Source organism: Macaca thibetana, chromosome 12 (genome assembly GCF_024542745.1).
Source record: "Macaca thibetana thibetana isolate TM-01 chromosome 12, ASM2454274v1, whole genome shotgun sequence".
Lineage (NCBI taxonomy): Eukaryota > Metazoa > Chordata > Mammalia > Primates > Cercopithecidae > Macaca > Macaca thibetana.
Genome location: NC_065589.1, coordinates 39139334 through 39165399, shown reverse-complemented (window position 1 = coordinate 39165399; position 26066 = coordinate 39139334). Strand labels below are relative to the sequence as shown.

Genomic DNA, 26066 nt, shown 5'->3' with positions numbered 1-26066 from the left:
GCAGTAAATTGCAAGTATATAGTCATTTTAACATAAACACTGAATATTAGTTCAATCAAAATATACTTGGAGAATGGAAGAACAGGAAGGGAGAAGTGAGAAGTTGTGTATAGACAGCTATACCCTCATCTTCTGCAGTGAAAACTCAATAGGTAATACATACAACTAAAAAAAAAAAACCAAGAAATGGCAACGTGTATGTAGATTTAATGATAAAGAGGTAAATTCCCTAAGCGTCAACTAAATGAGCAAAAATTACTTACCTCTGGGAGCAGAATATGATGTGTCTGTGGGTAGAGGATAGTTGTCTGTAACATATCTCATAAAACTATTTAACGCCATGCATGAAAAACTAAAATATTTTAAAAACCGTATTTGCATTTAAAGACAATTTGATACATGAGTTCAGGATATATTAAAGCTTGCCTCAGTTTATTTGAATCAGAACAGACTAGACCTACGAAAAAAGCATACTGAAGCAAGTTCCAGGTTTGTTAAACCACCTTTCTATACTCCTAGGTGAGGCAAAAGAACAGGCTAGCTAGGTAAGACTTTTTAACTCCTTTCCCTGCTATAGTCCTGGTTTACTCACCAAACCTTACATTAAACTCTCATATGAAACATTACACCACTGAGTACTGGTATTCTTTGCAGTATTCACAGTGATATACATGGATACCACTAGATAACATTTGAAGTGTCCTTGCTGGGAGAGAGGAACTTCTCATGTTTTACTTCAATTTGCCCCTATATTGTATGAACTTTTAGAACAAGCACATTTTACAGACAGAAAGACAGACACGCAGATTAGTTTATAACTTGTCCTCATGCATCTTAACCCAACTCAAAATACTGTAAACTGATTGGAAGTAATATCAACGTACAAAACAAAGAATGGCCAAGAAAGCACACCCCTAATAAAATACTGCTCATATCCTAAATATAATTCCCAGGTATCACAAAATAGAAATCAGTTTTCTTTTTTCTTTTTTTCTTTTTGGAGACGGAATCTTGCTCTGTTGCCAGGCTGGAATGCAGTGGCACGATCTCGGCTCACTGCAACCTCCGACTCCCTGGTTCAAGCGATTCTCCTACCTCAGCCTCCCGAGTAGCTGGGATTACAGGCATGCGCCACCACATCCAGCTAATTATTTTTAGTAGAGATGGGGTTTCACCATGTTGGCCAGGATGGTCTCAAACTCCTGACCTCAGGTGATCCACCCACCTCGGCCTCCCAAAGTGCTGGGATTACAGGCGTGAGCCACCGCATCAGGCCTAGAAATCAGTTTTCAAGTTCTCTATAGAATATATACCACTTAGATAAGTTTCATTTTAAACAAATGAAAGTTTATTCTTCAGATTGATAAGACTGGCTAACTTTCTTAGAAATAATTCAAGTTTATCTCCAAACCACCATGATTAATACTCCTTTTGTGCTCCACAGTACCAAAAACAAAGTTACGCACATGGGTGGGTACCAAGAGTTACTGACTGATGGAAATTAATCCAAAGAATTAAATTAGGAAAAAAAAAATCAATGATGTCAAGTAATAGTTAAAATTCAAGATTTTACTTTAGTACTGATTATTCATAAATAGATTCTTTTATCCTATATTAGAGTATTGTAAACACAAGCTTATTGGAAAGGTTGACTTAACTTTGCCCCACTTTTCTTTTTTCTTGCTGCTACCCTATGACAGAATTACCGTCTCTTTGATGAAAAGAACTCAATAAAGGACTCTCTTTCACCAAACTCAGCTTTTGTTAAACTTGTTATCACAAATCTATTCCCCACCTTATCCAGTCACATGCTGAAAAATATTCCATCTTTTAAAAATCTGTTCATGAATAACTTATGGTTCTCTGAACCACCCTATCAGGAAGGCAGATATAGTACTACGAACTCCGGCTGGGCTCGGTGGCTCACACCTGTAATCCCAGCACTTAGGGAGGTGGGCAGATCACGAGGTCAGGAGTTCAAGACCAGCCTGGCCAACAGGGTGAAATCTCATCTCTACCAAAAATACAAAAAATAGCCAGGTATGGTGGCATGCGCCTGTAATCCCAGCTACTCAGGAGGCTGAGGCAGGAGAATCACTTGAACCCGGGAGACAAGGTTGCAGTGAGCCGAGATCATGCCATTGCACTCCAGCCTGGGTGACAGAACAAGACTCCGTCTATTAAAAAAAAAAATCTGTTTATGAATAACTTTTGATTCTCTGAACCACCCTATCAGGAAGGCAGATATAGTACTACGAACTCCATTTTACTTGTGAGAAATTGATGTTTAAGAGAATAACTCACTTAAGGTCCCATGGGTAGTGAGTGGCAAGGAAAACTCAGAATCAAGTTTCTGATTCCACACCTGGTGGCCCTTTCCAATATACCATACTGACTCTTCGATAATGAAATGGACGGCCAGGCACAGTGGCTCACGTCTGTAATCCCAGCACTTTGGGACACCGAGGTGGGTGGATCACCTGAGGTCAGACGGAGTTTCAGATGGAGTTCGAGACCAGCCTGGCCAACATGGTGAAACCCCATCTCTACTAAAAATACGAAAATTAGCTGGGCATGGTGGTGAGTGCCTGTAATCCCAGCTACTTGGGAGTCTGAGGCAGGAGAATCACTTGAACCTGGGAGGCGGAGGTTGCAGCAAGCCAAGATCACACCACTGCACTCCAGCGTGGGCGACAAGAGTACAAACTTCATCTCAAAAAAAAAAAAAAGATAATGAACTGGAGTTAACCCGGTAAACTAGAATCTTGGTGGACCACAATGATGATATAAGTGGTTTTCTTAAGTTTTACTTTAAATCAACATACATTTAAAAGCACTATCAGCTGAATAAATAAATGGCTTTGCGAATCATTTTAATTTTCAAATCACATGAAATGACTCAAATTACAATAAAAAATACCATTCAAGAACTTCCAAATACTACAGTCATGAGAATAAAAAAGAAGAAACTAAATTTCTTCTCAATCATCTGTGTGCCACTACCATATCTGATAATATATTCCTTCTGTACTCTTGAAACCTATCTCAGAAGTATCTCTGACAAATTATAAATGTAGAAGAATTTAAAAATGTAATTAAAATTACATTATTTTAATATAATTTCTCCTTTATTTCAATAATAAAATAGCAGGGAAAAAGTTCCATCTATTTACCTCAGGAATTGGCTGCCCTTGATGTGTCAAATCCAGTTCTTGAGGGCGTGTTACTTTATCAATATCCAAAGAGTCCATGCTGGAGGCTGCAGAAGTGATGCTGGAACGGGAGGAATTACTAATAGAGCGTACTTCAGCATCACTCACTGTGCCTGCTGATGCGGTTCTTCTGTGCTGATTCGTTACCAAGGGTTTAGTATCTTCTAGTACAGACTGCTGAGCAGCCTCATCCATACTCAAAGAGGCCTGTTCTAACTGTGCAGTGACGTCGTCCAGGGAGTAGCTGGCATGGGAAGGTTTAGCTATCCTTTTAGATGAAGAAGATAATCCTTTCAAGGTGCCAGGTTTCGATGTATGTCGGCTAACAGGCAACTTCTGAGTAGCTTTCGTTTCTGTGATTTGACGCTTACTGTTTCCTGAACCAATACTGCTGAGCTCCTGCTCTATAGAGCAAAGATCAGCCATCAAGGCATCCAGATCCACAGTCTCTCCCTGATTCAGAGCTTCTGCAATGAACAACACATAATGTTTCCAGAATTTATACATTCTATTATAAATAAGTTAATAAATGAAGATGATGAAGCAAAAGAATATATTCTGTTGGGCCTAAAGCAAATAAAATTAAGTATTACTGGTTTTTGTTTTAAATTCCAAGAGAAATTTTTAGAAGTACACAGTCCTCTGCTTTTAAGGCTTGTAATAATCAAAGAAGAATAAATTATGAGTTCAAAGACAAAAACACCACAAAAATCTTATACTATTCCATGGTTTTAACCACATTTCTCTGTGCAACTTTTTACCACAGGCTTCAATACATTGTTAATATGATCAATGCTTCGGTAGAGATGTTAATACCGAAAGAGCTGAGGGCATAAAAAGAGAAGTCAAAAGTCTAAAAAATTACAGACTGACAGGTCAGTATTATAAACTTGACTAGGTGGAATACAATAGATAAAGGCCACAGTGGCTGCTTTAAAAATTACTAACAAGTAATTTCACTGGACTTTAATCCAGTGAGAAAACAATGCAATTAAGTTTGCTGTGGGGTTCCACTTGGGTATGTAGTTTGTCAATTATTAATAAAACCAACTATCTTTTAGTTACATTCTAGTTTGCTTTTTTCTGTGATATTTTCAATTAGTAATATTAATAAAATACACAAATCAAGAAATTTAAGGGCCAGATGCAGTGGCTCACACCTGTAATCCCAGCACTTTGGGAGGCCGAGGCAGGCAGATCACCTGAGGTCAGGAGTTCGAGACCAGCCTGGCCAACATGATGAAACCCCATCTCTACTAAAAAAATACAAAATTAGCCAAGTGTGGTGGTGCATGCCTGTAATCCCAGCTACTTGGGAGGCTGAGGCAGAAGAATCGCTTGAATCTGGGAGGCAGAGGTTGCAGTGAGCCGAGATTGTGCCACTGAACTCCAGCCTGGGCGACAAAAACAAAACCGTCTCAAAAAAAAAAAAAAGAAAAAAGAAATTTAAGAACTTGGTCAAGTTACACACGTAGCTTTTATATTGAGTTTTTATATTTGGAATTGTAGCTGTACTGCTCCTACATTATGTGACTTAGCACACTATTTTACATTTTATTTCCAATTACATCTTACCATTCAAGTTGTATATGGAAAAGCGGTAAGAAAAGTTGGCCATGTTTGTTTCCTGGCGAAGAGGAGATCTTTTTACTGGTTCCATGGGTTTGTCAGAATCCAAACTCTTTATAAAAAGAAAGTTGAATAGTCATATTAAATTCAGGTTTCAATAATATAAAAAAGATGAAGTTTGTTTTATGATTAAGTGAACTGCCACACTATAATAAATAAAACCAAAGTTCTCCTAAGTCATAGCCTTAAGGAAAAGTATAATTGTTTTTCACATCATTATTTTGGTTATACTTATTTCAATCTTTAGATACATGCTTTTTTTTTTTGGAGATGAAGTTTCGTCCTGTCACCCAGGCTTAAGTGCCATGCCACAAGCTTGGCTCACTGCAACCTGTGCCTCCCGGGTTCAAGAGATCCTCTCGAGTAGTTGGGACCATAGGCACGTGCCACCATGCCCAGCTAATTTTTGTATTTTTAGTAGAGACAGGGTGTCACCACGTTCGCCAGGCTGGTTGCGAACTCCTGGCCTCAAGTGATCTACCCACCTCGGTCTCCCTAAGCGTTGGGATTGCAGGCATGAGCCACCATATCCGGCCTATGTTTACTTTTAAAGGCACTTGACACTGTCATAGTTCAGAGTAAATATCTTTTCAAATATATTAAGTACAGTGACTGACTTCATTTGATACACATGCACTATAAAATAAGTGAGGTATATGAATACGGACACGGTAAGCTAAGAAATAGGTGTGGTGGCTCACACCTGTAATCCCCGCACTCTGGCAGGCAGAGGTGGGCAGATCACCTGAGGTTAGAAGTTCGAGACCAGCTTGGCCAACAGGGCGAAACCTCTTCTCTAGTAAAAGTACAAAAATTAGCTGGGCACAGTGGCGGGTGCCTGTAATCCCAGCTACTTGGGGGGCTGAGGCGGGAGAATGGCTTAAGCCTGGGAGGCGGAGGTTGCAGTGAGCTGAGATCACGACACTGCATTCCAGCCTGGGCGACAGAGTGAGACTCAGTCTCCAAATAATAATAAAATAAAAATAAAAAATAAAAAAAAGAAGACATAGAAACCACACAGGGCGTTTTGTTCTTTCTTTCCTCAAAGGGATTTGGTTTAGGTCCAGGAAAGCCTCAATCTTTGCTATATGAAGGACTCTGAAGATAATGGACAGTTCTGGATTTAAAATTATTGAGACCCAAGACTCACTAATTGTTTTAATGAAAAGTGATTACAAGTCCAAACAATGATGAAATGTTCTTGTCCTTCTCCAGTTCTATCAAGATGAGGGCAAACTGTAACCCAGCTACACTGCCTGTGACAAATCTTGAATCATACTGTATACTTTGGGTAGGGTGACTTGTAAGTTACACTTGTAAGTTTAAATGATACTCTTTTCCTCTCTAACCTTTCTACAGCAAGAAAAAAAGATATTTACAACATAGAAATTCAGAGAAAAGGTCAGTAGCTATTGTTTGTTTAATAGATTCACAAAATATAAGGATTAGTGTTTTAAAACTTTAATTTCTATCTAAAGTAAGTACTGAATAAGCTTCAAATTTTAAAAGAATGCTGGATATTCTATTGGGTTATAATGCTATCTTTTTATTTTTTTTGATACAAGGTCATGCTCTGTTGCCCAGGCATGAACTCTTTTAACCTTTTTAAAGGGGTTGCTGAGAATTTTATAAAAGCTATGAGCCCTCTTCCAGAAAAATGTACATACATTCAAAATTTTACAAACTTTTTAGAACACTGACCAACTACCTAAAAACTTTAAAACTTAAACTTGTTTTAATTCTAAGTTGAAAATACCATACCACTGAATACGTGATATAGGTGTACAGATAACACTGTAATGAACTAAAGTAATGACACAAATAAGAAACTTGAGGTTTTAGCCATAAACTTCGTAAGTCAAACATTTCTTGAAAACGTCCCAAGTGTTATAAAGCAACACAGTAGTGAGTCACACTATGCAATGGTTTTAATCTTTTTTTCTCTCTAAAGACAGATTTATATAATGAAAAGAACAGTCACATCACTAGTGGCTCTTCACACTTTTATGTCAGGCAACTTAAAATACAGGGGAAAGTACAAGGTACCAAACCAGTAGAAACACTGCTTTCAGGGGAGCATCATGTAGTTCCTACTCCACCGAGAGCAGCTGGACCAATAGCTACCTGCCTTTTCTCTTTTGGGCCCCTCGTCCCAAGCATGGACAATAAAACCACATGGTCAAGAACACTGCACATGTCAGCTGGCCCTTGCATACTTTCTCCATGCAATATCATTTTCTATTTGCTCTTCTTTGCTTCCTCTCTCTCCCAGCACAGAACTGCATAGCCTAGCGATAATCTCTATGCCAAAATCACACTTTTTATAAATTAAGAATTAAACAGAAAGAACTTGGCAATTACAGATATAAGACATCTCTGACAAAAAAAAATGTCACTTCTTCTGATTAGAGATGAAGGGAATGATATCTATGAAATCCTAGTAGGAGTTGAAAACATTCTACCCTGGCCAGCATGCCTGTAATCCCAGCAGTTTGAGAGGCCGAGGTGGGTGGATCACCTGAGGTCAGGAGTTCGAGATCAGCTTGGCTAACATGGTGAAACTGTCTCTAATAAAAATACAAAACCAGCTGGGCATGGTGGCGCATGCCTGTAATCCCAGCTACCTGGGAGGCTGAGACAGGAGAATCACTTGAACCCGGGAGGTGGTGGTTGCATTGAGCCAGTATCTCACCACTGCACTCCAGCCTGGGTGACAGGAGTGAGACGCCATCTCAAAAAAAAAAAATTCCCCCCAAATACAGTATTAACAGATTATGGTCACAAAGATGTCTGCCTTTCAAAATGATCTAGCAAGAATTACATGAAGAGTTTATCACTTTGAATTCTAGACTGCTACAAAAATAAGCTGCTAGTACTTTAAGCTTCCACCTTGACCACCTTACTTTTCCTTCAGTTATCTCATACTTATGCAATTTTACACAAATGTTCTTCCCAAAGACATTATTTATGAGTAAATGTTTTGTTCTAATGTTCTCATTGCCATGAAGTCAAATTTATTTAATAAACATAACCATCTTCATATACTGAATATAATGTATTACGGGGGCAATAACAATAGTACCCTTTTATTCTAAAAAGTGTGCTGGTTTAGAGGACAAAGTTACCGTTTTTAAAAACCCAAGATCGAATAAAGCAAAATGAAAAGATTTTGCCACTGCTTTAAAATGCAGCCTAGAATTAGGTTTTGTCAGTATTCTGCAATCATGTCACAGAAAATATTTACATGGGGCCAGGCACGGTGGCTCATGCCTGTAATCCCAGCACTTTGGGAGGCCAAGGCAGGCGGATCACAAGGTCAGGAGATCGAGACCATCCTGGCTAACATGGTGAAACTCCATCTCTACTAAAAAATACAAAAAATTAGCCAGGCATGGTGGCACCTGAAGTCCCAGCCACTTGGGAGGCTGAGGCAGGAGAATGAAGTGAACCCAGGAGGCGGAGCTTGCAGTGAGCCAAGATCGCGCCACTGCACTCCAGCCTGGGTGACAAAGTGAGACTCCATCTCGAGAAAAAAAGAAAATATTTACGTGGAAGGAAATTACTTATGTTGAAAATGTATTCAAATTTACTAAGGTAATAGGGTTTGCTAAAATTTAGACTTTTGAATTTCAGGCTTTAAAAGTTTTTAGCTAATTATCTCATATTTATGAAACATATATTACGCAATCCCTCTAGATGAACAGAGTCTCCCTCACAAGTATTTTTTTTTAACATCCTTAAAATAACTAAAGATTCTTAACATCTTCTCTTCTAGAATGACTTCATTTACTTGTCAATACTTCGAACATTTCTTCCTTTCTGGCAATATTTTAAAATTTAACTTATATCCATATCCTCTTCTGCATATTAAACTTTTAACACAATGATGACTTCAAATCCTCAACCAGTTTTTCAAGCATTACGTCCAACCTGAGTGAGTTTGTCTAGTTCTCCAAGCCAGGCTCCAAACATTTTGTCCAGGTCCTGATCTTCCTTGTCACTGTCTTCTTCAGCACCATGATCAATTTCTTCATCTGATAGCTGCTCCATCTGAAATACAGACATTTGTGTAGAATGAATAGTAAGTTACAGGTTTAACTTGAAAAATTATGCCATATATGCTCTGATATATTATAAGCCTCTGGAGTCAAATCTTCAAAACCAGAAATTACATTCTAAAAGAAAATCTTAAGTCATTACTGTAGACAGTGTTGACAAGTGAGTAGAAACAAAGAATAAAGTTTCAATTTTTTTAGGAAACTGTAAAAGAAAAGCCAACAGTATCAAATTATGACCAGAATCACAACATTACTAAAAAAATTAACAGAGCACTCCTTTCAATCAGCAGAGGACATAAGAGTAGTATAGTTCTCTCCACTACTAGATCCTAGGACACCCAAACACCAAAAGGAAGCCATTTCAGAAGACTTTAATGGAAGAAGTTATTGTCCTGTTTATTCTGTAAAAATCTGTTTAGATATCAATAGGTATCCCACAAAACCTGAGTCCAACAAGTATTTAAGAGAAAATTTGACAAAACAAAAATCTTAATCTAGTTTTGTTTCTATTCTACCTTCCTACCCTCACTTTCTATCCCATTTGTCTTCTTTCTCTACCTTACTTCCTCATCAGTTCCAACAAAACTCAAGAAGGAAACAGAATTGAAAACTTCTAAATCCAGGTCCAAATCCTGTATGTGGTGACTTTTCAAATATAAGTCCCTTGAAAGAAGAAATTATTTTCCTTCTTCCCATTAATAAAATAGTGTGACCGGGCACAGTGGCTCGCACCTATAATCGCAGCACTTTGGGAGGCCAAGGCAGGTGGATCACCTGTGGTCAGGGGTTCGAAACCAGCCTGGCCAACATGGCAAAACACCATCTCTACTAAAAATACAAAATTGGACGGGCATGGTGGTGCCTGCCTGTAATCCCAGCTACTTGGGAGGCTGAGCCAGGAGACTCACTTGACCCTGGGAGGCAGAGGTTGCAGTGAGCCGAGAACATGCCACTGCACTCCCATCTGGGCAACGAGTGAAACTCCGTCTCAAAAAATAAAATAAAATAAAATAAAAAATAAAATAAAATAGTGTGGTATCTGACATGGAACTTGCACATTATTTTGCAAGGGAAGATGGGAAGAAAAATTACATAAAACAATGTAAGATCAATAACTGATTAATCTGATAAATATAAATATTACAACATTAAAGGCCCCGGGAAATCTTCAAATAAACATTAGCTTTGCTTAACCAGTCAGCATATTCCAAAATTAAAATTAAACTCAGGCAGGCATGTTAGTATGAACTTGAAACAAATTAAATTTTTTTTTTCAAGTTAGCAGATTATAACCCCTGGTTCACAAAGTTATGGTAGGTATTTTATGTTTCTTAACATCATAGTTACTAAAATCTGATAAAATGTTATTTCTGGAAAAAAACCCAGCATATTCTTATTTGACCACAATCCCTTTTCCTTCAACTTCTGTCCCAGGGACACAATGAATATCATCACCATATGTTACATTAAATACTCTTGACTCACATTTCTAAAACACGAATTTTGTTATGGTAGATCTAGGCAATATTTGGAATATAGCCTGTCAGCTGGTTTAAGCAATTCCTCCAAGATTATATAGTGCATGGGCATTCCATTAAAAAAGATACACCTAATTTTTACGAGCTTGATATACATATGCCAGGGTATGAATGTGTCCCTTCCAAAATTCAAGTGTTGCCAATGTGATAGTATTAAGGGATGGGGCCTTTAGGCCATAAAGGCTCCTTCTTTATTAAAGGTATTAAGGATTTTATAAAAGAGATTTCATGAAGCACTGGGTTACCTTGTTCTTCTACTCTCTGCTATGCGAGAGCACATCTTGTGCCTCCCTGTGGAGGAAGCCAGCAACAAGCCCTCACCAGACACCAAATGTCAGTGCTTTAATCTTGTACTTCCCAGCCTCCAGAACAATAAGAAAATTAATTTCTGTTCTTTACATATTACCCAGTCTCGGGAATTTTATTGCAGCAGCACACACGGACTGATATCGTCAAAGAAGCAATCCACAAAATTGTATCTGGGATCCTTAAAGATTAGAAGACAACATAAAGAATCTAATTATCTGACAAGGTATCATGAAGTTAAATTTTCAGTCTTATTTCACTATACAAACTTTTGCAGAAAGGGTCAAATAATGTTGCAAAATTAAACTGAACGTAGTTTTCAGATGCTGAAAATCAGATCATATCTCCCTTAATTACTTAAGGGAAATAATTTTCTAATTTTCCTAATACTGGGAAGAACAACAGCTAACCAATATCTCTAATAAATATATCTCTAATAGAAACTGATAATTTTCATTTCTTAATCTTTTATCACTGAAATCATATATAAACCAGGTCATTCTACCCTGGCAAGTGAAAAATAGATCTACCAATTTCCCAATTCATAAATCTGATTCTTAAAAAGATTTGGTTTTTATAATTTGTAACTATTATTTGTAAGATTTTATTCATTACTACATAATTGATAGGTCAATCTCAATAGAAACTTGGTATCAGAGTTCATTAAGCCATCTACCGATGAAAAACATAAAATGTTAGTGAAAAGAAAAACCTCGGCCAGGTGCAGCAGCCCACGCCTGTAATCCCAGCACTTTGGGAGGCTGAGGCGGGCGGATCACGAGGTCAGGGGATCGAGACCATCTTGGCTAACACGGTGAAACCCTGTCTCTACTAAAAATACAAAAAAATTAGCCAGGTGTGGTGGCAGGTGCCTGTAGTCCCAGCTACTTGGGAGGCTGAGGCAGGAGAATGGGGTGAACCCGGGAGGCGGAGCTCGCAGTGAGCTGAGATCACGCCACTGCACTCCAGCCTGGGCGACAGAGCGAGACTCCGTCTCCAAAAAAAAAAGAAAAGAAAAACCTCATCTGACCAGATGACTTAATTACTCAAATAGTTGCTAGTTTGAGAACACCAAGGAGCAGTAATAGCCAGTTTTCATAAAGAGGGTTAATAAGTAACATAATCTGGAACATACTTGCTTTTACTCCCTAATCTTTGAAACTAAACACACTGGAATAACCCAGAAAATATCTTAGGAGGAATTCTGTTTTGAGATAGTGATACTTATTCTTAGTTACATTTTATATTTCTTAAGTACATTTAAAACAACCTGGGCCTGCAGCACTGTTGTCCAACAGATACCATTATGTCACTATTGGCAGAGATAGCAGCTTTAGTAACTTTAATGAGTATTTTAGGCAATAATACGCAAGGCACTGGGTTTATGGTGACTATATTCTCCATAGTAAAAATTTGGTCACATGATAGAATATTTAGATGACTCATCATCAGGAAAATCTGTGATGTATGAACATGACACACACTAAGAGGAAGTTACAATCAAAGAGAACAGGGAGAGAACATTAGTCATAGCCCTCCATGAACCATTGTGATAGGTAGGTATTATATCATTCCCATTTTATAAATGAGGAAAGCTAATCAGAAAGGGTGGCAAGCTCCGTTCTTGGAGAAGGGCTTAGAGGACAGCACTCCAGGTCCAGTGTTTCAAACAACATCTCCAATTTCAGGCATCTTACAGATAGGGCTTCCATATTAGATATCATTTAAACCAAGAGTTCAAATTTTTAAAAATGATTTTAAAAAAGGTTTAAATCCTGGACTTCTGAGAACAGACTGTAACTGCCCATAAGAAAATGCCATACTGGGAAAAATAAAACAACAGGAAAACAACATTATAAGATAAATATAAAATAGTTCAAAATAAAGAAATAATTTAAATTACAATGGAGCCAAAGAGAACCACAGTCATGTGCTCATAATGATGTTTAGATCAATGACAGACTATTTATACAATGGTGGTCCCATAAGTATTTTTACTGTACCTTTTCTAAGTTTAGACACCATTGTATTGCAATTGTCTATAGTGCTCAGTACAGTAACATGCTGAAAGGTTGTAACCTAGGAGTAATAGGCTATACTCTATAGCCTAGGTGTGGAGTAGACTATACCACCTAGGTTTGTGTAAGTACGATTTATTATGCTGGCACAACAATGAAATTGCTTAATGAAGCATTTCTCAGAAAGTATCTTCATCATTAAATGACACATGACTGTACAGACCCTGCATCCAAAGCTAGTGTGTTTGAAACTGAGTTTTTTCCTACTATTCAAACAAGCTATTCGGGTTTTAAAAATCCCTTTAAAATTTTTCATTTATAGTTTTGTTTTTATCTAGACTACTACTGCAGACTTAAGGAAAATATCACTAGAGAACAACGACGGCAATGACAGAGAAACATAAAATTAACAGAAAGTTGAAGTATCTATTGAACATTAACCACTTATATTACTTTTGCCAATTCTGTCCTATTTTCAATTTGTCCCTATGTGGACTAGTTAAAAAACAAAACAAAAAAAACAAAAACAAAACAAAACAAAAAAAAAACTGGCTGGGTGCAGTGGCTCATGCCTGTAATCCCAGCACTTTGGGAGGCCGGGGAGGATGGATCACCTGAGGTCAGGAGTTCGAGACTAGCATGGCCAAGAAGGTAAAACCCTGTCTCTAGAAAAATTAGCCAGGCATGGTGGTGGGCGCCTGTAAGACCAGCAACCTGGGAGGCCGAGGCAGGAGAATTGCTTAAACCCAGGAGGCAGAGGTTGCAGTGAGCCAAGATCGTGCCATTGCTCTCCAGCCTGAGCAATGAATGAAACCCCCATCTCAAAGAAAATAAAAACTTAAGTAACTTACTCAGAGACTTTCCAAAAAGGACTTAGGTCCTATAACATTTCTTAAAGAATTCACAATCTAAAACACACTCTCCATTCTCTAAATGCTGACGTTGATGAATCTTATTCTCCAATTCCCCAATACAGCATAATTTCCATTAACCATACACATCAAATAAGGTGCCCTCAGACATTTGCTTATAGGCTTGGCATCATCTTAGGTCAGCAAATCTAGTAGGGAAATGCAATCCTGCTTGCCAATTCCTTGATCCACACCCTACCCATTCTAAAAATCGTTTGTATTATAATTGCTATATATCGCCAAATGAATCACAAGTCTAAACCTGAATTTTCCAAACATAATGCCCCTACTAGAAACAATGACATCAGAAAATAATCTAACAGTCAACTGTCCTTCCAATCAAAGGGAAGAAAAATGAAAGAAAAAAACTTATCAAAAAAAAAAAAAAAAAAGTGAATTTAAAAATAGATAGCTTCTAACATAATGCTCTTCCTTAATGGTATCCAAATAGACCCAAGGAAACTATAATGCATACTATAACAAATCCTATTAAATTATTCTATGATTATAGTATTAGGTACTTTGGGGGGAATATACTGAGGTTTCACTTAAATTCCGTGCTCCATTATACATAAGGGAAACTATGTCCTGAAAGAGTAAATGTACCCTACTACAAATAAAGTTTACTCCCCAAAGCACAGATGTACTGAAGATAGAATAAAATCCAAAGTCATTCACAGACTGACAATGGCCTGTCCAATCCTAACCTTCAGGGACCTCTCTTACCACCCTCCCCTTTCCCTCCTCCCACTTCCAGCAACACTGTACTGCTTGCTGATCCTTGAACAAAGACTTGCTCCAAACATCCAGCATTTTCAATGCCAGATCCTTTGACTGGAACTCTCTCCTCCAGATAGCAGCATGGCTCACTCATTTAAGTCTGCTTAAATGACCATTCTACCAAAAGAGTCCACCTTCCTTGACACTTCCAGTCTCATTTGGTTTTATTTTTCTTCACAGCACCGATCACCATCTGTCCCACCATCTCTCTTCTTCCACTAGAAGGAATGCTCCAGAGGAGAGCAAGGACTTTGGTTGCCTTCTGTATCTACAATACTTGGAATGGTGCCTGGCTTATAGCAGGTGTCATTAAATATCTGCCAAATGAATACCTAACATACAAACACACACATATAGTTAAATATGATGCACATTTTTTGAAAGTTCTCTAAAGAGCTAGCATGGCCAAAATCTACACACAAAAAAATCAATATAATAAAGGACAAACTCCCTTCCAAAGAGGTGCTTTTAGCAGCCACCATGTTCATACATGAGCTTGAGAAGGGTATGCTAAAACAAAACAGAAAACGACACAAAAAAACCCCACAACTTTTATTCATTCAACAAATATTTACTGAGTAGTTACCACAGGCCAGGCCCTATTCTAGGAACCAAGAATAAAGCAGTGAAACAAGTGAGATAAAGTCCCTTTCCTAGTGAATCCTTCATCTATTGGCATGAAGAATGAAAGAGAGTCAGCTATAGAAATCTAGGGAAGAATAAGCAGAGAAAACAACCAAAGACTAAGGTAGGAATAAGCCATGTGTATTCAATGCAAGGAAAGACTTTACTATGGTTGGAGCCCAGAGACCTAGTAAAAGAGTAGTAGAATCTGAAGTCGAGAGGCAGACAGGGAATAGAGCATCTATGACCTAGTAAGCTTAGTAAACTGTTAGGGTTTTATTCTAAGTCCCTTCTTTATATATAAGCAGGGTCTTGGTATAATGGCATTAATGCTTTTTAAAAAGATCACTCAAATTGCTTTTGGTGAAAAGACCGTAAGGATGGAAAGAACTAGACGAGACCAAGATGACTACTGCAATGGCCCTGTTGAGAAATGATAAAGACCTCAACTAAGTTGATAGAGATGAACAACGGAGATACAGACGATGATGATGATGATAGCTAATACTTATTGAATAAATATGGATAAGGCATTATTCCAAGTGTAGTACATGTATTAATTCATTTAACCCTTATAATAACCCTATAAAGTAGGTACTATTAAGCCATTTACTGATGAAACTGAGAAGGTACATAGTTTGTCATGGCTGCAGAGCCAGAATTCAAACTTAAGACAGTTACCACTACTACCCAGGTTCTTAACTATTGTATAATATTGTCTCTCCCTGAGATGAAATGAAGTAATGTGCCAAACTCAGGATATTTTTCTGCAGTAAAGTCAAAAGAACTTAATGAAAAACTAAATGGGGGGAGGGGGGCAAAGAAAAGAGTAATCAAGGATAATGCCTAGATTTCTGGTTTTAGTAAGTTGCGGTGATAACATCGACTAAGACTAGTGAGAAGCAAGTTGGGGGAAGAGGTGGATTCTGTTTTGAAGATAGAGTAGTGATGTCTAGCAATCATCCAACTACGAAAACTATGAGGAAAGGTTAAGACTCAGCTGATAAGAAGGCTTGGTTTAATCTATTATTTTGAAACCATATTTATTACAGAAAAATCACAGAATACAGCTAACAATGATTTAACTAATATTTTTAAACTCATTTACATGTAGTTTATTCATGCAAAACAGAATAACTGAAGAATGATCTACTCCTTCTTATACACTGGTTGTTTTCATTTTACCAATAACAGTAAATAATTGTGCCCAATTATTACAGGTTAAAACCTGTATATAGTAAGCTCCACTACGCATAATGAAGCTATCTATTTCAGTATTCTTTAGTATGAAACAATATTATTCCTGCTAAATTTTCCATGAAGTTATTTATTCAAGCCTATTTTCCCTAGTAACCTTCCTCTCAGGAGATATTTTGGTTTACTATTCAATATCCTCATTGTAAAACAAAACAGTGATTATCAAGAAGGTTGAGCTTAGATTAGGGCTTTAAAATTTGGTTAAATACATTACATATAGGGCAATTATAAAGGGCAAAAGACAAGGTGTGTATTTGTGAGAATGTCATGAGATTGACTCAAAGAGAACTACAGTGGGACCTTGAAAGCCAAGCCTATTTTTTTTGCCCGAAGCAACTGGATTCTCATTTTTTTTTTTTTCAAATGATGGGGTCACCCAGGCTGGAGTATAGTGGCACTAACACATCTCACTGAAGCCTGGACCTCCCAGGCTCAGGCAATTCTCCTGTCCTCAGCCCCCCAAGCAGCTGGGACTACAGGCATGCACAACCACACCTGGCTAATCCTTTGTACTTTTTTGTAGAGATGGGATTTCGCCAGGTTGCCTTGGCCTGATCTTGAACTCCTAAGCTCAGGCAATCCTCTGGCCTCGGCCTCCCAAAGTGCTGGGATTACAGATGTGAGTCACTGCATCCTGCCAACAACTGGATTCTTAAGCATAGAAGTTAAAGGGTCAGGGGCAGAAATGGCATTTTATCAGAGAACATAACTGTGTATAAGAGTTTTTGCACGCCTGTAATCCCAGCACTTCGGGAGGCTGAGGCAGGCAGATCACCTGAGGCCAGGAGTTCAAGACCAGTCTGGCCAACATGGCGAAACCATACAAGGGTATAGAGACGTGAGAACAACATGTTAGAACTCAAGTGACTTAGCATTTCTGAAGCATAGGATGGGTGGTGTAGACTCATGGAAAATGAGGCTAGAGAGGAAGAAGGGGCAAAATCCAAAGCCATACCAAAAACTTTGGACTTTGTATCCCGTAGGGCAATGTTATTCCAATTGTGGTTTGTTGATGACCTGCATCAAAATTACCTGGGGTGCATCTTTTAAAGTCAGTTTTTAAATGGCCCACTCAAGATCTACTGATGTGAAGAGGATGGGGTATTTTCAACAAGTTACCCAGGGTATTGCTTATACCCACTTAAGTTTAACAAAGTATAAACAACTATGTTGTTTAATAATTACTGGGAGCTCTTACAAGACAATAAGTAATGCCATTTTGTGTAAAATTTTGTTAAAGGTAAATGTGGACTCCTTAAATGAGTACTAGAATGAGTACTCCCTAAAACCATAAGGAAATTAGGTACCATGAGGATCCATCATTAACACACCCCAATTACTCCTCTTCCATTACCATAGTCTCATGCTTCCTCTCACAGTTATTCACTTACAAATAAATTTTAGTTCTTTATTTCCTGTTATGTTTCAGTAACTTTCTCACAAAAATGGTTTTAGGAACACCTCCTATGCTGTTCTAACCTGAAAAAATAATTCTAAAGAAAAACATGCACTAGAGAAAGGGGCAGGAGGGAGACGAAGACTTCCATGTTCAAGGAGTACCCCCAACTGTGCAAGTTACAACTGTTGCAAAATAAAAGCAAGAGGAAGGAAATCTAAATCAAACCAGAGAAACAATAAGAAAAAAAAATGTTAAATTTAGTAAGGCACAAAAAGAGGAAGAGGACTCATCAAAAGGAGGAAGAGCAGAGAAGGAAAAGGAAAGAAGTAGGACAACTCATAATGTAAAATGGAAAGATAACTGTAGGGGATTAATCACTTATCAGATGGGGCAGTACCTGGTATGTTTGGTTTCTTTCTGTCATGACCTACAACTACACTTATTTTAAAACAGGACCTTTAGTTCTGCTGTGAATGAAGTGCTATTATTTATAAATTGCCAAATGGAAACTGGGAATTTAATAAACAGTCTGGGAAGTTTTAAAAATGAATTTGCATGGCCAGGCATGGTGGCTCACGCCTGTAATCCTAGCACTCTGGAAGGTCAAGGCGGGCAGACTGCTTGAGCCCAGGAGTTTGAGACCAGCCTGGGCCACATGGCAAGACCTAATCTCTTTAAAAAATAAGGATAATTTTATAGCTTTTGCTCTCAATTTATAAGGTAGATGAGTTTTTTTTAAAAAAAAAAAAGGCAGAAGTTGCTTTTTATATATCCATCACTGAAGTTTCCTCTGTAGATTAGTGACCCTCAACAGAAAGGGCCTACAGAAAGGTTCTACTTAGGATCCAAACCTTCGAAAATACTCTGCGTACACAGCATCAAGCTAAGCATTATGCAGAAAAAAAAAAAAAACCCAAAAAACAAATTCCATAACTTAAAAGAACATTAATACTAACTGCAGGAGAGAGAACAGGGCTTACTGCAGCCTTGACCTTCTGGGCTCAAGCAGTCCTCCTGCCTCAGCCTCCCTGAGTAGCTGGGACGACAGATGCAAGATATCTTAACAAATTCTCTAGCAACAAAGTTCCTTTTGTAGACCAGTGCATGAAGCAAATTTAAATGAAGTTACGGTCTCCTACCTGTTAAAAGGGACTAAGAAGGAAGTAATGTGCTATGCTCTTCAGAGGCTTCATAGAAGCAAGCGTGAGTTAACTAGCTACCAGGGAACTTGCATGGATGGCCTGGTTCTCAAGAGTGAGCTGACACCTGGAACTCAGTTTTGTAAAATTGCCACATGGAAGCAAACCTTCCTAATAGAAAGGTATGCTATTCTTGGGCCAGTCATGGTAAATTCTTCTATACCCAGATGACAGAGAAGCACTGAGGAAGATGATTTACACACTTATGCCATCTCTTTGAGTTAAGCCTTCATTTCTGACAGCCCAGGATATAACTAACACATCCACTTCATTATCATCTACATTAACTGTGAAGTAATTTAAGATCATATAATGAAGCATAAAAACAAACTAGAACTATTTTAACAGTTGGTAGAGATTGTAATGCCTAAGAGCTATTAATCAAATTCAAAGGCAATTTTGTTTATGTTGTATTTATCAGGCACTTAAACGAACCCCTTAGAAAAAGAATTCCTGGCCAGGCACGGTAGCTCATGCCTGTAATCCCAGCACTTTGGGAGGCCGAGGTGGGCGGATCACAAGGTCAGGAGATGGAGATCATCCTGGCTAACACGATGAAACCTCGTCTCTACTAAAAATGCAAAAAATTAGCCCGGCATGGTGGCGGCCGCCTATAGTCCCAGCTACTCAGGAGGCTGAGGCAGGAGAACGGCATGAACCTCAGAAGCAGAGCTTGCAGTGAGCCGAGATCACACCACTGCACTCCAGCCTAGATGAAAGAATTCCTAGGCTAAAAAATTAATTCTGTAAAAGAATTCCTTTTACAGAATGATGAACCAGGCTGGGCACAGTGGCTCACGCCTGTAATCCCAGCACTTTGGGAGGCCGAGGCAGGCGGATCACCTTAGGTCAGGAGTTTGAGACCAGCCTAACATGGTGAAACCCTGTCTTTACTAAAAATACAAAAATTAGCTGGACATAGTGGCTGGCGGGCGCCTGTAATCCCAGTTACGCGGGAGGCTGAGGCAGGAGAATCGTTTGAATCCGGGAGGCGGAGGTTGCAGTGAGCCGAGATCCGGCCATTGCACTCCAGCCTGGGCGACTGAGCGAGACTCTGTCTCAAAAACAAACAAACAAAAAACATTAAATATGAACCATATTTTAATGAGAATAAGCATAAGCATTCCTTTATTTACATTAGATTTTCATAATATGGGATATTCTTAATCTGTTCAACCCCAAATAGGAACTCCCTATCTGTATTAGTCTGTTTTCATGCTGCTGATAAAGACATACCAGAGACTGGGAAGAAAAAGAGGTTTAACTGGACTTACAGTTCCACATGGCTGGGGAGGCCTCAGAATCATGGCCATGGCAAGAGACAATGTGGAAGAAGTAAAAGTGGAAACCTGTGATAAACCCATCAGATCTCATGAACTTATTCACTATCAGAAGATTAGCACAAGAAAGACCAGCCCCCATGATTCAATTACCTCCCCCGGGCCCCTCCCACAACACACAGGAATTCTGGGGGATACAATTCGAGATTTGGGTGGGGACACAGCCAAACCATATCATTCTGCCCTAGCCCCTCCAAATCTCATGTCCTCACATTTCAAAACCAATCGTGCCTTCCCAACAGTCCCCCAAAGTCTTAACTAATTTCAGCATTAACCCAAAAGTCCACAGTCCGAAGTCCCATCTGAGACAAGGCAAGTCCCTTCTGCCTATGAGGCTGTAAAATCAAAAGCAAGCTAGTTACTTCCTAGATACAATGGGGGTACAGGTATTGGATAAATACAGCCATTCCACATGGGAGAACTTGGCCAAAACAAAGGGGTTACAGGGCCCATGAAAGTCCAAAATCCAGTGGGGCAGTCAAATTTTAAAGCTCCAAAATGATCTTCTCTGTCTCCAGATCTCACATGCTGGTCATGCTGATGCAAAGGGTGCGTTTCCCATGGTCTTGGGCAGCTCCATCCCTGTGGCTTTGCAGGGTACAGCCTCCCTCCTGGCTGTTTTCACGGGCTGGCATTGAGTGTCTGAGGCTTTTCCAGGTGCGCAGTGTAACCTGTCTGTAGATCTACCACTCTGGGGTCTGGAGGATGACAGCCCTCTTCTCACAGCTCCACTAGGCAGGGCCCCCAGTAAGGACTCTGTGTGGGGGCTCCAACTCCACATTTCCCTTCTGTACTGCCCCAGCAGAGGTTCTCCATGAGAGTTCCGCCCCTGCAGCAAACTTTTGCCTAGGCATCCAGGCATTTCTTATTTATTTATTTTATTTTTTATTTTTTTAATTTTTTTTTTGAGACGGAGTCTCGCTCTGCCGCCCAGGCTGGAGTGCAGCGACCGGATCTCAGCTCACTGCAAGCTCCGCCTCCTGGGTTTACGCTATTCTCCTGCCTCAGCCTCCCGAGTAGCTGGGACTACAGGCGCCCGCCATGTCGCCCGGCTAGTTTTTTGTATTTTTTAGTAGAGACGGGGTTTCACCGTGTTAGCCAGGATGGTCTCGATCTCCTGACCTTGTGATCCGCCCATCTCGGCCTCCCAAAGTGCTGGGATTACAGGCTTGAGCCACCGCGCCCGGCCGGCATCCAGGCATTTCTATACATCTTCTGAAATGTAGGCGGAAGTTTCCAAACCTCAATTCTTGACTTCTGTGCACCCATAGGCTCAACACTACATGGAAGCTGCCAAGGCTTGGGGCTTCCATCCTCTGAAGCCACAGCCTGAGCTCTATGTTGGCCCCTTTCAGCCACGGCTGGAGTGGCTGGGACACAGGGCACCAAGTCCCTAGGCTGCACACAGCACAGGGACCCTGGGCCCAGCCTAGGGTGTATATGTGTTTGTAGGTATGTCCACTGAAAAATCCTGGTGGCATTGACACCCCAGTAGTAATTAATTGGCACACTTAGTTCCCAGTTTTTGGTTTCAAAATACTGTATATACTCTACACAAAAAGTAACAGATACCTGGAGTAATAATTCCAGGGCTGGGCAGGGAAAAAAAAAAAAAAACAAGATGAGCCTCTAGAACATCATCTCATAAGGAAAAGTCCTCAATTAATGATAGGCACATGTCAAATGGACACAGGAACCAGCCTGAAGGCCCAGAGCAGGGGCCTAATCTGTGAAAAGATAAATATTGAAATAAATTATGATAGAAACAAATTATAATCCACTGAACAAAATCCATGTATTTATTCTTTGAGATGAACATCCATTCATGGTTGCCCAGGCTGGAGTACAATGGCACAATCTCAACTCATTGCAACCTCCACCTCCCAGGTTCAAGCGATTCTCCTGCCCCAGACTCCCAAGCAACTGGGATTATAGGCGCCTGCCACCACACCCGGCTAATTTTTTTAATTTTTAGTAGAGACAGGGTTTCACCATGTTGACTAGGCTGGTCTTGAACCCCTGACCTCGGGTGCTAAGTCCACCTCAGCCTCCCAAAGTGCTGGGATTATAGGCATGCGCCACCGCGCCTGGCCATAAAATCCATATTGAATTAAATAAAATATACACGGTAAGGAAGAAAGCTCTTCTTTACTATAGAATGCCAACTAATTAATGTAGATGAAATGACCAAAAAAAAAAAAATTACCATTTTGCAATCACTGTTATAATTAAGTTTAAAAAAAATCAAGGCAAGAATCAGAAATAGAGGCTAAAACTAATAGTGAAAATTTGATGACATATATTCTCAAAATATCTCCCCACAAATTACTGTCAAGACAACCTTAACCAAGTGACCAAAATATCATCACTACAGAGTCAAACCAGTATCAGAGGGTTCCAGTTATAATGCATTGGGACGGGTACAACATCATTCTGTAGTATTCCTGCAAAAAATGCAGTAACTGAATCAAATCATAAGAGACATTTGACAAAATAATTGGCCAACACTTTTCAATAATGTGATGGCCAAGAAACAAAGAAAAGCTAAGGAAATGTTCCATATTCAATGGAACTTAAAGAGACATGACAACTAAATACAATGCTTGAACCTGGACTGGATCTTAGACCCAGGGAAAATATCCAAACATAGCCATAAGGACAATGTTGGAACAGTCCACAAAATATGACTGTGGATTATATCACAGTATTGAATCAATGTTACATTTCCAGATTTTGATAACAGTACTGCAGTGACATAAGAGAACATCTTTGATCTTAAGAAATATACACTGGGGCCAGGCGCCGTGGCTCACGCCTGTAATCCCAGCATTTTAGGAGGCTGAAGCAGGAGGATCACGAGGTCAGGAGATCTAGACCATCCTGGCTAACATGGTGAAACTCCGTCTCTACTAAAAAAAAAAAATAAAAATAAAAATTAGCCGGGCATGGTGGCAGGCGCCTGTAGTCCCAGATACTCGGGAGGCGGAGGCAGGAGAATGGCACGAACCCCGGAGGCAGAGCTTGCAGTGAGTTGAGACAGCGCCACTGCACTCCAGCCTGGGGGACAGAGCGAGACTCCGTCTCAAAAAAAAAAAAAAAAGAAATATACACTGGGGTTCACAGGCATGCACCACCACGCCTGGCTAATTTTGTATTTTTAGTAGAGACAGGGTTTCTCCATGCTGGTCAGACTGGTCTCGAACTCCCAACCTCAGGTGATCCGCCCACCTCACCCTCCCAAAGTGCTGGAATTACAGGCATGAGCCACCACGCCTGGCCTGGAGGTTGTTTATATTTTTCTTACAACTTTTCTGTACGTTTGAAATTACGGTTGTCCCTTGACACCAGGGGGACTGGTTCCAGGACCTCCACCTATACCCAAATCGTGCACACTCAAGTCCAGTAAACCCTCCATATACGTTTCACATCACAACGATCCACGTTTGGTTGAAAAAAAAATCTGCATATAAGCAGACCCACACAGTTCAAACCTGTGTTGTTCAAGTGTCAACAGTGTATCAAAATAAATTAAGAGAGAGAGAGATGAAGGAGGAGAGATAAAAAGAAAAAACAGTCTTTGGCCGGGCGCGATGGCTCACGCCTGTAATCCCAGCACTTTGGGAAGGCCCAGGCGGACGGATCACGAGGTCAGGCGATCGAGACCATCCTGGCTAACAAGATGACACCCCGTCTCTACTAAAAATACAAAAATTAGCCAGGCGTGGTGGCAGGCGCCTGTAGTCCCAGCTACTCGGGAGGCTGAGGCAGGAGAATGGCGTGAACCCGGGAAGCAGAGCTTGCAGTGAGCCAAGATCGCGCCACTGCACTCCAGCCTGGGCAACAGAGCGAGACTCCATCTCAAAACAAAAAAAAAAAGAAAAAACAGTTTTTACCCTCAGAAAACTATAATTAGGAAAAGTGCTGTAACAAACAGATGATCTGAATTTCAGAAATAAATTTAAGGAAAAGGAGAAAAAGATAAGGTATAAAACACTTTTACAAAATTAATACATTTAGTCTAAGGACACTGAAAAATAATTGTGTATTTCTCCAAAATACGGTTTTTATTATGAATGCATATGTTCCCTTTCCTAAAGTATATTTGTCTTGCTTACTCAGTTAACCTTTTTAGCTTATTTATAAAAATTTAGCATTTAAGAAAAATATTTACTCATCAGACATCCCTTCACAGATGCAAAAAAATTCACTTCTAACCTTTAGATTCAAAAACACAATTTTTTTTTTTTTAAAGATAAAAGAGTCTCACTCTGTCACTCAGGCTGGAGTGCAGTGGCACAATCTCGGCTCACTGCAACCTCTGCCTCCCAGGTTCAAGTGATTCTTGTGCCTCAGCCTCCTGAGTAGCTGGGATTACAGGTGTGTGCCACCACACCTGACTGATTTTTGTATTTTTAGTAGAGACAGGGTTTTGCCATGTTGGTCTCAAACCCCTGGCCTCAACGGATCCAAGCACTTTGGCCTCCCAAAGTGCCTGGATTACAGGTGTGAGCCACCACATCCGGCCCTAAAAAAATAAGTAATTTTTTAAAAAGTTCTTTAACATTACAAGTAGGTCAGAAAAAAATCAGAATTCCGTTCCAAATCCAAAGCTAGTATTTACTTAAATTGAAATGCTTACACTAAATACGGACTTCAAGATGGGTCTTTTTAAAGATGTTCTCATTATTAAAACTGTTACTTTTGTTACTGTCAGAACAAAAGGAGTAGAACAGTAAAACACTTCCATTTTGCATTATTCGTTAACATATCTCCTGACCTCTTCCCAACATCCAGATAGTAGGTACTACTAGAGTTGATCAAATATCCCCCACTGATACAGTTTGGATGTGTGTCCCTGCAAATCTCATATCAAATAGTAATCCCTAATGTTGGAGGTGGGGCCTGGTGGGAGGTGATTGAATCATGCAGATGGTTTCTCATGAATGGTTTAATACCATCCTCTTGGTGCTGTCCTCCCAATAGTGAGTTCTTGTGAGATGTGGTCATTTAAAAGTGTGTGGCACCTCCCCCCTACTCTTGCTCCTGCTCTGGCCATGTCACCTGCCTTGTTCCACCTTCACCTTCTACCCTGATTGTATAAGCTTCCTGAGGCCTCCCCAGAAGCCAATCAGATGCCAGCATCATGCTTCCTGTATAGCCTGCAGAACCGTGAGCCAATTAAACCTCTTTTCTTTATAATTTATCCAGTCTCAGGTATTTCTTTATAGTAATATGAGAATGGCCTAATACAATCAAAAAAGCTTCAAGATGTCTGCTGTTTCTATCTCATAAATGTAAAATTCCTAGGAAACACATTTTACCACTCATTACTGATAGAAGACACATTTAATACTGTCAGCGCCTGTCTGTAATCCTAGCTGCTCAGGAGGCTGAGGCAGGAAAATCGCTTGAACCTGGGAGGCGGAGGTTACAGTGAGCTGAGGTCGTGCCACTGCACTCCAGCCTGGGTGACAGAGTGAGACTCTGACTGGAAATAAATAAAATAAATAAATAAATAAAGTTTTAGGACAGGCAAAACTGAGCCACAGTGATAGAAATCAGAACAGAGGTTGCCCCGGGAAAGAGGGTGGGAGATGAGAGATAGCAAAGGGGCTGGAGGAAACATACAATCAAGCAAACCATCAAAATAAAAGTCACACTGCTAAACTAATTATCACAGAGCAATTCATCAGTGTTGGTGCCAGGAGGTTTAACTATTTTTCCAATTCCGTGCCTTCTTTTCCTATCTATGACCACTATCTTGGTTCAGATCTATGTTATATTATCCTCAGATT

At 39.7% G+C, this 26066-nt stretch overlaps 1 protein-coding gene across 13 annotated transcripts in view; it reads right to left on the bottom strand.

The window, feature by feature from the left end:
• Positions 1–26066, bottom strand: part of RAPH1 (Ras association (RalGDS/AF-6) and pleckstrin homology domains 1) — a 106660-nt gene that overhangs the window by 54059 nt on the left and 26535 nt on the right. For 3 of the 13 annotated variants that reach the window (XM_050750792.1, XM_050750791.1, XM_050750793.1), the window contains exons 2-5: positions 8772–8891; positions 4788–4893; positions 3174–3679; positions 264–287 (exon numbers count right to left, since the gene is read on the bottom strand). In XM_050750792.1, the coding sequence (XP_050606749.1) occupies positions 264–287; positions 3174–3679; positions 4788–4893; positions 8772–8891 (756 nt within the window). Of the gene's footprint in view, positions 1–263; positions 288–3173; positions 3680–4787; positions 4894–8771; positions 21156–26066 lie in introns of those variants that run through there. The other 10 variants (XM_050750803.1, XM_050750799.1, XM_050750802.1 and 7 more) reach the window with 5 other exon arrangements.